The 15,052-nt window shown below is 39.0% G+C and overlaps 3 protein-coding genes across 3 annotated transcripts; 2 read left to right on the forward strand and 1 right to left on the reverse strand.

Moving 5' to 3' along the window:
* Positions 1 to 510: 510 nt before the first annotated feature.
* Positions 511 to 10,512, forward strand: PKNH_0901400 (CCR4-NOT transcription complex subunit 1, putative; the record flags this gene model as incomplete). Its single annotated transcript, XM_002259002.1, has 1 exon — positions 511 to 10,512. The coding sequence occupies one exon, from the start codon at positions 511 to 513 to the stop codon at positions 10,510 to 10,512; it is 10,002 nt and encodes a 3,333-aa protein (XP_002259038.1).
* Positions 10,513 to 11,670: 1,158 nt separating this feature from the next.
* On the forward strand, positions 11,671 to 11,856 carry PKNH_0901500 (conserved Plasmodium protein, unknown function; the record flags this gene model as incomplete). The annotated part of the gene is made up of 1 exon (XM_002259003.1): positions 11,671 to 11,856. One exon carries the CDS (start codon positions 11,671 to 11,673, stop codon positions 11,854 to 11,856), a length of 186 nt encoding a protein of 61 aa, XP_002259039.1.
* A 77-nt stretch (positions 11,857 to 11,933) lies between these two features.
* Positions 11,934 to 14,226, reverse strand: PKNH_0901600 (phenylalanine--tRNA ligase beta subunit, putative; the record flags this gene model as incomplete). Its single annotated transcript, XM_002259004.1, has 3 exons — positions 11,934 to 11,986; positions 12,193 to 12,312; positions 12,546 to 14,226. 3 exons carry the CDS (start codon positions 14,224 to 14,226, stop codon positions 11,934 to 11,936), a joined length of 1,854 nt encoding a protein of 617 aa, XP_002259040.1.
* Between the last annotated feature and the right edge of the window lie 826 nt (positions 14,227 to 15,052).

A 15,052-nucleotide genomic window follows, 5' to 3' on the forward strand; every position in this document is an offset into this window, starting at 1 on the left:
AAAAAGCCTGGGTACGTATTTTCGACAAGAAAACAGTATCACGCCAACACACAAAGTGAGAGAAGGGCAAAAAAGGGAAAATTTTAAAAGAGGGGATACATGCACATATGCGTACGTGTATATATGTTCACGCCGCATGCTTGCAGATAAACTGGCATGTACATACAGGCTTAAAAAACCTTACATATGTATATGTACGCACATATATGCGCTCGTCCCCACTTGTATTCGCACCGAGGCACATTCCAAAGTATACGTACCCGCGCCCGTATATATTGTAAGCGTACAAGTAAAGAGAAGAAGGTTGAAGGAATAGAAGGCGAATCAGAAAAGGGGCGCTCTGAAAATATATAAATTGCCCGATACTACGTTATACAATACCGCATTATAAAATACCCCGTCATACAGTACCCCGTCATACAGTACCCCGTCATACAGTACCGCATTATACAATACCGCATTATAGAATACACACTATAGGTACAGTAAAAACAAAACATGTCCTAGAAAATGAATAACAATTTCAACATAAATGTTCAGGTGGACAATGCGTTCCTCAGTGAACATGAGGTTGAGGTGAATGGGTATTTCGCGAAACTGTACACGGGGGAAATTACAGTGGACACGATGATAGATATCATGAAGAGCTTGTCATGTTCTCCCAAAGGGTCCAAAAATAATGATGTGTATAAATCAATGTTATTAATTCTCTTTAATGAGTGTAGGTTCTTCCCAAAATATCCCTCAGAAGAGCTGAACACCACTGCACAGCTATTTGGAAAATTAGTAAAGCACAACTTATTATTATCCTATGGCAATACCCTGGCCGTTGCATTGAAGTGCATTCTGGAAGCTCTTAAAAAAGGAAATGATACTAAAATGTTCAACTTTGGAATTACGGCTTTGGAACAGTTTGAAGATTCTCTAATATGTTACCCTAGTTTTTTGTCTTCCTTAATAGCCGTTACTACCTTAAGGCAGTACAACCCGCAATACATTATTCATTGCAGCAATTTATTGAACACCCTTCCAGAGCACTTCAGAAGTTTACCTTACATAGATGCGTCTACAATATTAAAAATAAAACACCTCGCAGAAATTGGTGCAAACAGTAGTACAACTGAAACGAATATATCTCAGGCGTCTACTGATGAGGTCAACAAAATTTCAACTCATAATGTCAATAATTTCAAGAATATAAATAATTTAATTTCCTCCATGGGCACAACCATGCCTACGGGCCTTGTCAACAATACAACTCTAAGTAACATCCTCAGCGGTTCGAGCAACAGCACCGGTAATAACAATAACAGCGTTATCGCCAACGCCCTGAACAATATGCTTAAGGGAAGCAGCGGCAATGGCGCCAATGTAGCTAATGAAAACGTGCTATCCTACATCAGTGACATTTTACCAAATAACTCAAGCCCTGTGCAACACCACCCACATTTGCAGTCCAACCTGCAAAGCAATCAGCCAATCAGCCAGCAAGGCAATCATCACACCCTAATTAGAACTGATAATGTTCTTAAGAATAAAAACATAAACGATAACATGAACGATAACATAAAAGGTAACATGAACGATAACATAAAAGGTAACATGAACGATAACATAAAAGGTAACATAAACGATAACATAAACGTTAACGTAAATAGTAACTTCAACGTAACCATAAACACCTCGTCCTCGCCGGTTAAGAACCAAAACATCACTACCAATGTGAACCTACTAAACGGCGATAAGCCAAGCACCCCGTTTGGTGCCATGAGTCAGCTTTATTCCAATCGGTCCTACATATCTCCAAATGGAAGCAACCCAATTAACCGAATTTTAACCACCCAGGAAAACCCGTTCAACCTTGGGGGTAGGGAAATTGTATCCCTCAGTAACGCTTCCATACTCAACGAGCATGCAGGAGAAATCGGAATGAGCACATTGATCGATGGTTCCAAATATGCCAGTACGCCAGAAGGAATCAAACTCCCGAATGTTAATCTGAATGACGATAAGGGTGAAGGCATCGGCATGACCATTGGCAACAACGTAGTAAGTGACAATCCAACCAGCAGGGACAAAGAGGAGCAATTGTGCCAAATAATGGAATCGTTCTATGATCGAGTGCAGGTTAAGCTTCCACCAAATTTAAGCCTAAACAACATCGGGGGGTTCGGATTAGGCCAAATAGAATGCCTAATGGACAATACAGATTTAACCAAAAATATTACTGTACCGTCACCTCTAATAATAGGCGAAGTTTTTAGCATTTTTAACACACTCTGCTCATTCAATATTGATGAAAAAATTAAAATATTAAAAGAAGTTATGCAGCCAGAGCACTACAACTGGCTAGCCTTTTACATTGTTAAATCCAGGGCCTCCAAGGAAGTAAACCTTCACGAAGTTTTCCTGGAATTTATTGATAAACTAAGCTATCCTATGCTTATGGATACCATCATCAATATGACATACGACTGCATACTCATCCTGTTCAAATACATAAACGAATTGAAAGAAGTTAGTGCATTTAAAACAGTTCTGAAAAATTTAGGCTCCTGGTTAGGGTTCATAACTTTAGGGAGAAATAGACCCCTAAAATCGAAAATCTTAGATCTAAAGTTAGTTCTATTTGAAGCCTACGAAAAAGGCTGCCTAGTTTGCATACTACCAATGGTATGCAGAATTTTAGAATCTATAAAATTATCGAAAAATTTTAAGCCCCCCAATCCTTGGACCACAACTATGCTATGCTTACTGACAGAAATACATGAACTCCCAAATGTCAAGACGTACACAATATTTGAGGTAGAAATTCTGTTTAAAAATCTGGCCTTAGATATTCATGCTTTTCAGAATAAAACCACCCTACTGAGTAAGCGAAGTGCCGCACAAAATAGAAAAAGTGAGTTGCGCATACCAAAAGGTGATAGCAACAACCAGGAGAATAGTACCGCTTTACCTGTAAGTGAGGATCTGAAAAATCTCACCCATAGGGAAGGCCGAACAAATTTTATTAATAGTCATATAGGTAGAGTAGAAGGTGAATTGACTCTACACCCGAGAATGGACGAGCGAGAAAATGCAGCAAATGTTAGCGTCAGGGATATGCCAAGTAGTGCGCGAAGTAGTGTGCCAAATAATGTGCTACCGAGGCCCAAGTTCATCCCGGAAAAAGTGGAGTACACTAGAAGAAACAATAACCTTCCAAATTATAACGTTGATTATGTCGATTCCGAATGGAGCAAAGATGATGCCGACAGAGTTAATGCCTTGACAAATGACATGACCTTAGTTTCCACTTTTCCACCCCCAGATATAAATCTAATAAATTCTAGCTACCACAAGAAGGTGCCTGGTATCGGAGGTAAAAATCTAAATACGATGGATGAGCAACATCCATCCAATGTGAGCTATGCCACTGGTGCTAGCTATATCCGCAATATCAATTCTTATAACAACGCCGATTATTATGACAACGGTAACGACTACTACGACGGTACTGCCAACTACTACAACAGTAACGACAATATGGATACCCCTGAAATTTCCATTGACAGCAATTTAATTAATAACAAAATTAACAGTAGTAAGTTTTTGCAGAGCCTGAACAGTGCAGTGGTTATATCTCCATCCATAGCCCTTTTTCAAATCCAGCCAGGTTTAAAAAGCCTTGTTACTATAGCGTTCTATCAAGCCATTAGGGAAATCATCTCGGCTATATTAGACCGATCTGTAGCTATATCTTGTGTTACAACGAGAGAAGTTGTATGTAAGGATTTCTGCCTAGAAAAAGATGAATCTCTAATTCGGAAAGCGGCCCATATTATGATTTCATCGCTAGCTGGTTCGTTAGCCTTAGTTACTTGTAAAGAACCTCTGCGTATTTCGCTAACGCATCATTTGAGACATTGGTTAGAAAAAACAAGCACGAAGGATTGCAACGACCAGGTTTTAATCGAACAAGTGGTTCAAATTCTAAGTGCAGATAACCTAGAATTAGGTTGCAGTCTAGTCGAACAAGCAGTCATTGAAAAGGCTATCAAAGACATTAATGAAGCCTTGGAACCTACACTTTTATCCAGACAAGTAGCAAAAGAGAATAGAATCACTCTTAATGATCCCATTCATCTTATGAACACGAAAAAAGTGCAACTAGAAATGGCCCACCATCTAAAGTTAGTATCGCCTGTGACGAATAATCAGCTCCAAATATATAAAGATTTCCTAAACATAGCCCCGCTGAAAAAATTACATGCCGCTGCGAAGGCGCTAGCCAAACTGTACACAAAAGTAAACGATGTGAATGTAGGCAATAATCAACAGGGAGGTGGTACCCTCATGCATGCCTTGTTCTCAAATTCGAACTTACAGAAGAAGGAAGAAAAAATAGAATATCCTAATAATATGAACGAGGAGAAGCGGACAGTTAATGAACCCTCAATTGGAATGCCAAAAGGTGATCCCACGGTAGCCAGAAAGACCAACACAGATTACAATATAAATGGTGCTATAAAGACGGAACAAAGTGCGAACAACGCGAAACGGAATGTAGATGAAAATACACCCCTTCAGTCCAATTCCCCATCAGCAATCCCATCAGCAATCCCATCAGCAATCCCATCAGCAACCCCATCGGCAACCCCATCAGCAACCCCATCAGCAACCCCATCGGCAACCTCATCAGCAACCCCATCAGCAACCCCATCAGCAACCCCATCAGCCACAAATTCAGCGCTGAATAAAATTCTGAACAAATTAGAACTTGCGACTAACCAACTTAAAGACGCCGTTAAGGACATCCTCATTTTACCCCCCATATTGTTTAACATAAATAACGAAAAGGCATGCGACAATATTAACAAAATCAGTCTTCACATTTTGTATAGCCTGTCTGTGGATGGAAGCATATTTAACCTAATTAAATCCATCCCAGAAATAGCAGCGCTAACACAACATAAAAACGAGACAATCATTTCATATTCAAACAGAATTTATAAGTTTCTTTTTGAGGTTATCCCCGCTAACAATAATAAAACACCTTGGGTTTATCGATCTAATGACCCGTCTGGCATATACTTGGAAGTATTTTTGTGCATCCTGGAGAAGCTGAAAAAGAAATGTCCCTCCTTAAAAGAACACATAACGAATTTTATAATGTCGGATTATTCTTCATCACCTTCGAATGACAACTCACCAACTTGTAGTAACTCCCTTTTTTCCGCATCGAATTTGGTGAAGGAGAAAGAACCAGACAATGTATCCAAAGTGAGAAGCGAATTATCCTCCCCAACGAATAGCAACTCAAATCAGGGGGGCCACCAAAACAAGGACCATTCAGAAGCAAAGTTTCACAATAAAGGTATGTACAAACTCAATGCAAATGTGATAAGTGGATTCATAAGGTACAACTTGATTGACATGCAGAAATATAAAAATTATCTTGTGAGGCAACTCAGCACAGATATAGATAACATCCATTCCAATACAGAATTTGTCATTGTACTGTTGAGAAATATATTAATCGATTTCAAAATTTTCAGATACAGGGATTTTGAAAATATATTCATCATTTTAAATAATCTAAAGGATCAGAACATTCTGACCAACAAAATTTGTTTTTTCAACGACACCCCCCCAATTGATACCAACGTCGCCATCGAAATGTTAACTCAGGAAGCCAAAAAGATTGAGGGAAAAAAAGATGTCGTCATTTTTTCAGACCTGCTACAAGTTTATGAGGAATATTTAAAAAGCGATGATGAACATGATGATGAGCATGACGATGAACATGACGATGAGCGTGACGATGAGCGTGACAATAAGCATGACAATAAGCATGACAATAAGCATGACCAGGAGAAGGATCAAATGATGCTCCCAGTGGGGATGGACAGGAATGTCACCGATGAGGAGAGTAAAAAGGGACAAGTACAAAATGGTAGAAATTCACAACACGCCCAGGGCGAAAGTGGAACAAAGCGGGAGGATGGCTTGAATTACTCAAATGACACACCAAATGTAAGAGAAGAAGAAAAAAAAACATTCGAATTGAAATGTACAAAGACAAATAAGAACTTTCATCTGAACGAAATAAAAAAAAGCGAGTTGTTGAAAAACCCACTGGAATATTTTAAAGGGGACTATAACCAGTTAAGTGCAGATCTTTTAAGCGCCCTAACTGAGGAGCAGGATTTCGACAAAATTCAAAATGAACTAAAAAGCGTCGACAATTTTGGTCTATTAGACGTGGAAGGCATCAAGGTACCCACGGGTGAAGATGTGAACCTGCTCAAGAAAGACGGAAAGGCCAAGTCCACCCTCAGTACGAGCACTAGCACCAACAATAAGAGCAATGTGGACGATATCACCATATGTAAGAAGAACAAGAGAAACGGAGCAAATGCACTTCTTTGCCAGTCAAGGCCACAAGCGAAGAGGGAATACAGGAAAAATCTAAGAATTTTAATGAACCCAAAATATATAACCACCCTGACCCAGATAATCGATTTCTGCCTGAACACGGACTGGAATATACTGCAAAAGAAAAAAAATAATACATATTTCAAGGACAAAGGGGTGGGAGGTATCAGAGTAGTTCCCAAACCGAAGAAAATTCCAAAACAACATGAACAGATCATTAGTATATTTTTCTTTCAGTGGATAAAATTAATCAACCTTAAGAATGTGGATAATCCAAACCAGAGCTATGTTAAATTTTTTCAAAACATATCCAACCAAGGATTGCTACGAATTGATAACAACACGGATAATTTCTTTGCTGTGTGCATTTATAAAGCTGTGGAAGGAGGGACCTGTATTAGCACCGTCAATACCAATGGACCCATAATCGAAAGGGGGAAAACCACCAACGCGTTAGATAGTGCTAACAGATCAAATGGAAACAAGGAGTCGGATTTTCTAGGCGCTACAAATTGTGAACACCAAAACAATAACACTTCGCTAACATCAGAGAAAAGAGAATTCCCAAAGGAAGGAAATGATCACACCCAAGGGGGGTACGTAAAAGGGGACAATAATATATCGAACGATGTAGGCCTTCCCACTGATGAAACTAAAACCTGTGGAGGAAACGATGAATCCTCCCACTTGTACAAAAACAATGTGATAAACAAAAATGCAGAAGAGGGCCCACAATGTTTTGATAAAAATGAAAGACAAGCAGAAAAGACAAATAGCAACGAAACAAAAGAACCAAGAGAAAAAAATAACAGCAGCAGCAAATGCTCCCAAGTTTCGGATGAAAATTATTCCTACATAGAATCAACAAATTTAACTTTTTATTCAAATATTTCCGATTATGAGCAGTCTCTTTCGGATGACGAAGAAGAATTCGACCTTGACCCCTTATCAAGAAAACAGAGGATGATAAAAAAAATGCAGTTAAAAAAGAACCAAATGTTGAGGAATTTATCTTCTGCCATCAATGGATCCGCAGACATCGATTTTGTGTCAAACTCTGAAAAAGAATTTAACAAATCGGATGCCCATTTCAAGATGAGGAGGAGGAACAATGATGGTTGTCAGAATGAAATGGATTACCATTTGGAAGGCAGTTATAAGGCGGTAAGTCAGGACGGAAGTGCAGATGAGGGGGAAGACGAAGCGGAAGAAGCGGATGAAACGGAGGATCAACTGGATGAGGTGATAGATGAGGTGCTAGATGAGGCAGATTTGGATGATGAGGTGGAAGAGGAGGAAGCACCAGTGGATGAGCTAGTAGCAGACCATGTGGAAGTGAATGAAACGGAGGATGAGGAAGAAGATGACAACGATGATGAGGTTGGTGATGGTAATGACGAAGTGGATGAAGACATGGAAGAAGATGATGTGGTGGTGCAGGATGACGAGGAAGGAGAAACTCAAATTGAGAGCGACGAAGAAGACGAAACGGATGCTGAGGAGGACGACGCCAACGGAACGGACGAGGAGGAAGAAACGCAGGTACAGGATGGCGATCACGGCAGTGAGAGTTACGAGATGGAGGAGGAAGAAGAAGAAGAGCAGCAACCATGGAAACAGTTGGAAGAGGGAAAAGAAGAAATTGATGAGATAGAATCCAGTGAAGAAGAGACCTGCGAGGATGAGGTCGATGTGGAAGATACCCACAACAATGACGACAGTGAAGACGAGGACATATACCACTACCATCTCGACCTGCGCGATAGCTATGCCTGTGGACATGCGGAGGAAGGCACTTCTAGTGTAGAGAAGCCTACGAAACTGGAAGGAAATTCCCAGTTAGATGACACTATTGACACTCTGTCGCTTGATGGCCTGGCGAAAATGATAATTTGTATGATGAAACTAGTTGACACGCAACAAATTTCGCCATTTATTCTGTTCCAAAAAGTGATGAACGTATTTTGTAGAATCGTAGTGAAGGAATCTAGAAGGAATAAAAGGAACTTTAACCAAAGACCATACTTTCGCCTCTTCCTATCTATCCTTGTCGAAATAAATAAAAACGAGAAATATTTTGAACAATCGTACAATAAGTTAATCCTAGCCCTGGGATATTATCTGTGTATTCTGAACCCATTACGTGTACCCACATTTGTCTTCGCCTGGCTAGAATTGATTAGCCACAAATTATTTCTACCAAAAATATTGAAAACGTCCAAAGGGTGGTGTATATACAACAAGTTACTAATTTACTTGTTAGAATTCCTCTATGTGTTTCTAAAAAATGCGTATCTAACCCCACCCATAAAAATACTCTACAGAGGGACACTTAGAATGCTCCTAATCTTGCTGCACGATTTTCCAGAATTCCTTTGTGTATACAATTTCTCATTTTGTAACTCCATCCCCTTAAATTGTGTCCAGTTGAGGAATCTAATCCTGTCCGCCTTCCCAAGGAATCTTAAGCTTCCCCATCCATTTTATCCGAATTTGAAAGTAGACCTCCTACCAGAAATGAAGATAGTACCAGTTATCCTAAACAACTTCACGTTTATTCTAATTGACTATAATATAAAGAAGTACATCGATGATTATTTCATCACCAGAAATACTATCTCCTTAAAAAAAATTCAAAAAAAATTACTTGTCAAAAATAAAATGAAAGCTTTATATTTGAAAACCAAGTACAACATAGCATTGATAAATGCCCTAGTGTTATATATTGGCATGTCACTTCCTCCACATATTTTAATGATTGATAAAGTTTCAGAATCTCATCCTGCACTGGAAATAATCCTACACCTGACATATACGTTAGACATGGAAGGAAGATATTATTTACTCTCCTCCATCGCCAACCATTTGAGATACCCAAATGCTCACACTCACTACTTTTCTTGTCTCCTCCTCTGGATTTTTAACATTTCAAAAATGGAAATTGTAAATGAACAAATTACTGGAATTTTGCTAGAGAGGCTAATAGTTCATAGACCGCACCCCTGGGGACTACTCATTACCTTTATTGAGCTTATTAAAAATCCCATCTTTAAATTTTGGCAGTGTTCCTTTGTACGTGCTAACCCCGAGATAGAAAAATTGTTTCAATCCATAGCGCACTCGTGTCTCGTCAATCAGATGGAACACTTCAGCGGGGTGAACGGTGCCAGCGGAGTCAACAGTGTCAACGGTGTCACCGCATTTGCAGCAGATAGCCCAATTAACGGAATCAATCAGGGTACCACAAATACACACACAAGGAGCGATGCGAACCCCACCAATGCGAGAAATTTCCCCCCCTCTAACGACAGGATCAACCCCAACTTGAAAATGTTTACCCTACCAAATGAGCCCCATTCCAATAAAATCGTATCCAATTCTTATCACAACAACCAAGGCAACAACACAAATAGATACACCCAAAGGAATGAACACACTGTAAATGGAAATGTTGGCATGAATAACCACTTCGCCCATAGCAGTAACGTTGATCTTTTCAAAAAAGCAATGAGTGGCGACCACCTAAACGGATATGCAGGAAAAGGCAACCTCCATCCCAGTGCCTTTGAACAACCCCCCAGGGTTCATCCCAATATGGTAAGAAGTTACATGAATTACAATGATAGTAGTTCAGTCGATACAAAGAATTGTAACCACCCCAATAATCGCGTTGTTCAGAGAAACAATCATTCCTTCAGTGGGTATGCCATCCCTCCACATGTACTTGCAGAAGGTAACACCCGCAGTGATTTTTACCACCCCACAAATTTACAACACTTGCTTGGTAAAAATAATAAAATTGTAGATATTGATGGTCACAGCGATTTCGCAGAAATGCAAAGGGGAATGCCGAATGGTAGCATTTCTACCAATGAAAGTGCAAGGAATGCACTCCCCGTTAGAGGTATGCATGCGGTCATGGGAAGTGGTACAAATATTGCGCTTCATGCCAACTACCACCCGAACCGAAACCTCATCAACAGCAACATGAATCTTAATTCGCGTAAACACAGCGTAGAGAGTTTGATTAATCTAGCCAACTATTCAGACATGAAAAACGTCAGCAGTAATGCAAACCACGGAGGGCACTGAAGCGCCAAATTGTGAAGGGGGCATCTACCTGCAAGAACGTATGCCTCTCTATGGAAGTACCCACAAGTAAGGTGAAGATACTCTCCAGGCCATAAGGACAGAACATACTTTACATAATAAGGGCGCTTCCTACGGAAAAGTTTATTTTCCTGATCCCCCCCCATTAAAAGGAAAAAAAAAAAAAAAAAAAACACAACACAACATATCAAAACATAGCCCCGTAGTTATTACACACTACACTATTTACACTTCCTACGCACACAGGCTCACGTAGTGATCAAAGCTGTGCCAGGATATATACTGAAAAGGGGGTAGGATTACTTATAACCCGTCCACTGGATTATTTTTTTCATATTGTATTAACCCATATATGTACCTTGCAGCCATAACTCTACTTTGTAGAATTAAAAAAGGAATTTATTCTCCCCTCTTTTTTTTTTTTTTTTTTTACAGCTCAATTTTTATTGTCCTTACTTTCTTATTTTTTTCTTACCATTCATTGTTTCCTCTTTTTTTTTTTTTTTTTTTTTTGCATTTTCTTTAACCAACATGCTTAAATTAAAATAACATACCATATAGACAACACAATAACACGACATTTTTTTTTTTTGCTCATTTAATTATAAAATTAAAATTTAAGTTTCGATAAATGTTAACAATTGTGGAGCGTTATGAAGAATGTTAAAAAAAAAAAAAAAAAAAGTTTAGTAAAACAAAAAAGGAGTTATTCCAAAATTGACTTTTGATCCAAAGGGATGCTTCTCCTCGTTGGGCCATCATCATATGTTTGCGTAAAACAAACTATCACCGGATGGCCCAGAATGTTCGTAGCGCTTACTGTAGGATCGACGCAAACTTCTCAATCTTCACTAAGGAAAGACCGTACGGTATAGAGGCCATGTCCAACACAAGTTTACCCATCTCTTCACGTCTGCGAAGTATGCACCTTTTTTTTTTTTTTTTTTTTTTTTTTTTTTTTTTTTTGGCGTGTCTCTCTGCCTCTTCGGTGAAATGCAAATGTGCACATATAATATGAGTATATACGCAAGTATACACATTTGATTCATATATAAAGGCTAAACAAATGGTCATTTAATTTGTTGTGGCTAAATCTTCATTCCATTTCTTTAAAGCCCTTCTTCTTCCCACAGTGTCATTATGGAGAATACAAATTCGTTCCAATTTAAAAAGGTGGACAAGCTGAACCTGGACAAGTACAATGTTCCCCCGTACTTGGAGGAAGTCCTTTCAGAGTTCATCGCAAAATTAGTGAAGACAAATCCAGACAATGCGTACCTCTTTGCTCTCAATTATTTTGATGATAAACTGAAGAAGCATAATTGACAATGCCTTAAATTCCCTTTTTGTTGAATTTTCCGGATTTTAAAATCCAAAGAGGTGGTGGTTCCTCCTTTACCAACTCAAATCATCAGAACGTCCATTATCGTTTCTATGTTTATCTCTATGACGGATACTGTAAAGAAGAACAAAAGAGGAATTGATAAAATGGAGTCACGTTGGAAAGACGCCTTAAATGAGAATGTATTATAGGGAGGGGGGTATCACGGAGAATATGTTACATAACTGTATGCAGCAAACGTGGTACACAGGATCACTTATCCAAACGCATGACCAACTAAACCACGATTAACTCTGTCGAAGAAGAAAAAGAAGCTGTACCTGGAATGTCGATAGAGAAATTTTCCAAAACCTTCGGGTGAATTATGCCCATAATTCCAAACTTCAAATTGTGTGGGCACAAGACAATGTCAACTACACGCTCGTTCAGGAAGGAGGGATCTGTCCAGAATGGTGATTTTGAGAAAGGGGGGGAGGGGAAAAAAAAAAGGAGAGTATTATTTGGAAGGGAGAAGAGAAGAAGAGTAACTATCGCACGGGTTTGCATAGATATTTGCACATATTCGACGATATATGCTCAGGTACAAGGGTGCCTTGTCATTCATCGTGACTTGGCGCATATGCAGACGGGCTATCTGTCTGCGGGGGCAGGTCCGTGTCCCCTTAAGCTTTACCTTCCTTAGGCACCAACTTGTAGAATACATCCGACCGAATGGCCACATTCTCCTTCCTCTTCTCCTCAATTTTGTAATCACTGAAAAGCTGGAATTCCTTCAAAACAGTTTCTAGCATTCCGTGCGCTTCCTCCAGCCCAGCCGTGAACTTATCGGCAAAGATAACGGATAAGTACCTCTTATTCACAGCGTTGGTATCCGTTTTGTTATACGTCGTGTACGAAACATCTCCAATTTCAAAGAATCGCAAGGGAAGTTCCCTGTGCTTATTTGCGGATACGAACTTTAACATATTTACAATTAGTGATGTTCTAACAATTTCGTATTCAGACGTTTTGGAGTTCATGATTTGAACTGGGGGAGCCAGGGGGTTGTACTCATCTAAGTTTATCCTGTCGTCGTTATAGTCGCGAGGTTTCCTCAACATACAATCGTAGTTTTCCCTCTTCGATAGCAAAGCATTTGTCATCACCTCTGTGTAGGTACACTCAGACAGAACATTTCTGAACAACTCCGTGTATGCACTTAGTGAATTCTTTTTTGCAATTTCAATTTTTTCCGATACAATGTTTCCATACCCGTATGCGATGGCTATATCTTCGACTATATCACAGCAGTGCATTATATCTGATCTGTAAAAGGGCACATCCACAGTGAATGTACTGCTATCAATAACCTTGGACGATATCATCATTTTTTTTAACAATGGCTCGACATCCTTCACGGAAAGATCTAAAATGCCAGACAATTTTCTTACATAGTCTATATGGCACGTTAAACTTTTGTTCTTAAAAACTGGATATAAATAGCCATTTCCTTTCTCCGCCTTGTGTTTTCTATCATACTGGACGAAGAACGAGTGAATAGCATACTTTGGTGTGCAGTATTCTGACAACATGGAACAAATAATGTTAACAGCTATTTCCGCTTTGTTCTTATCGATGGCTGTGCATTCAATAAATAAATTCTTGGTGTCGTAAGTAATTTTCGTATGATCACAATTGATAATTGGAGGAAGGGATAATATCTGATTGTCTGCATCAACGATGACTGGAAATTTATCAAAGTCCTTGATAATTTTTAAATAAGATTTTAAATTTATATTTTCTTCATAAAATTTTAGAAAATTATTTCCATTCACATTTTTCGTTTCATTCAGAGGAATAAAATTTATTTTTTCCTTCTCTTCAAATTTGTATGTCACAGGAAAATTTATCTTGTCATAATCGTGAATTCCTATCGCCAGCAAAACTCTCTTTTTTCCCAAATTATGATGTAACTTTTCCTGCAATTCTATAATGTTATTGTATACACTTTCATTAATTTTTACATTTTTCAACACCGCGGAGACGACGTAACTTCTGCGTTCGTCCACCGATTCGTCCACTCGCATGAAGTGCTTTTCCTTCATACAGGCCTCTTCACTATTTGTTAAGAGGGCATACTTGATGTTTTCATATTTCCCTATAAAACTTTTCAGCGCTCTACATAACCCCTCCACACATACCAAATCGTACCTGTTAGCCGGCACTTCAATTTTGTAAATTTTTTTCCCACCTTTGTATTCTATATCATCAATTTCTATTCCGAATTCGAAGCATATATCATTCAGTTTTTCCTCTTCGATTTTTTCACCCAACTTTTCTATAATGTCTTCTTCGTACACGGAAATCGTCGGCATTTTGTCTCTTCACAGAATGTACACAATCCTTCGTATGGCAACTCTTCTATATTATTACCCTACTCGGGACTTCACCTTTAATGATCAAAAAAAATATTTTTTTCCTTTTCCTTTACCCCCTTAACCAAGTAGATAGATGTAATCTCCTTATGAAATGAATTGACTTTGGCGTGTCAGAAAAGTTACTTCCACTAGTGGCATAACTCAGTCTTCGTCCACGGACTCACGTGAATAAGTTCTCTTATGACACTCCTCTGTAGAGGTTGTCCTCTCTACTGACGATCACTCTTTCTAAAAATAGAAAAGTTCAGCTTCTTTTCCAAATTTCAGCCACCAAGATGGGCTCCCAAAAGTTCTTCCTCCTGTTTGGGGCCAACTGCCGTTTGGGTCTCCACACGAGGAGTTTTTTTCACCACGCCTGATAAGGGTGCAGGCCATACAAGGCGCATCTGTAATTATATACACCCGTCGTACGCATAGACTCGCGCACTGTTGTGCTGATTTTACCGTTGTATCTGTCAAATCGCGTAGGATTTCTTTTCCCTACTTAAGAATACGAAGCGGGAGATTCTCTTCTCAACCAATTGGAAGAATCTCTATTTTTCCCTCTACTTCATTCACGTTGGATAACTCGCTCAACGATTTAGAAAATTGAGTTGCATTTTTTGGACTGCCTCCACCCCTTTCACATTTTCCTAATGTACAGAATTGTATGTTTGTCACTTATTCTGGGATTTATCCTTCCTCCTTTAGGGGCTTCCCATCAGATGTTTTTTTTTTTTTTTTTTTTTTTTTTTTTTTTTCTCATCAAACGGTTAACTTTTAC

The sequence above is a fragment of the Plasmodium knowlesi genome (genome assembly GCF_000006355.2).
Source record: "Plasmodium knowlesi strain H genome assembly, chromosome: 9".
NCBI lineage: Eukaryota > Apicomplexa > Aconoidasida > Haemosporida > Plasmodiidae > Plasmodium > Plasmodium knowlesi.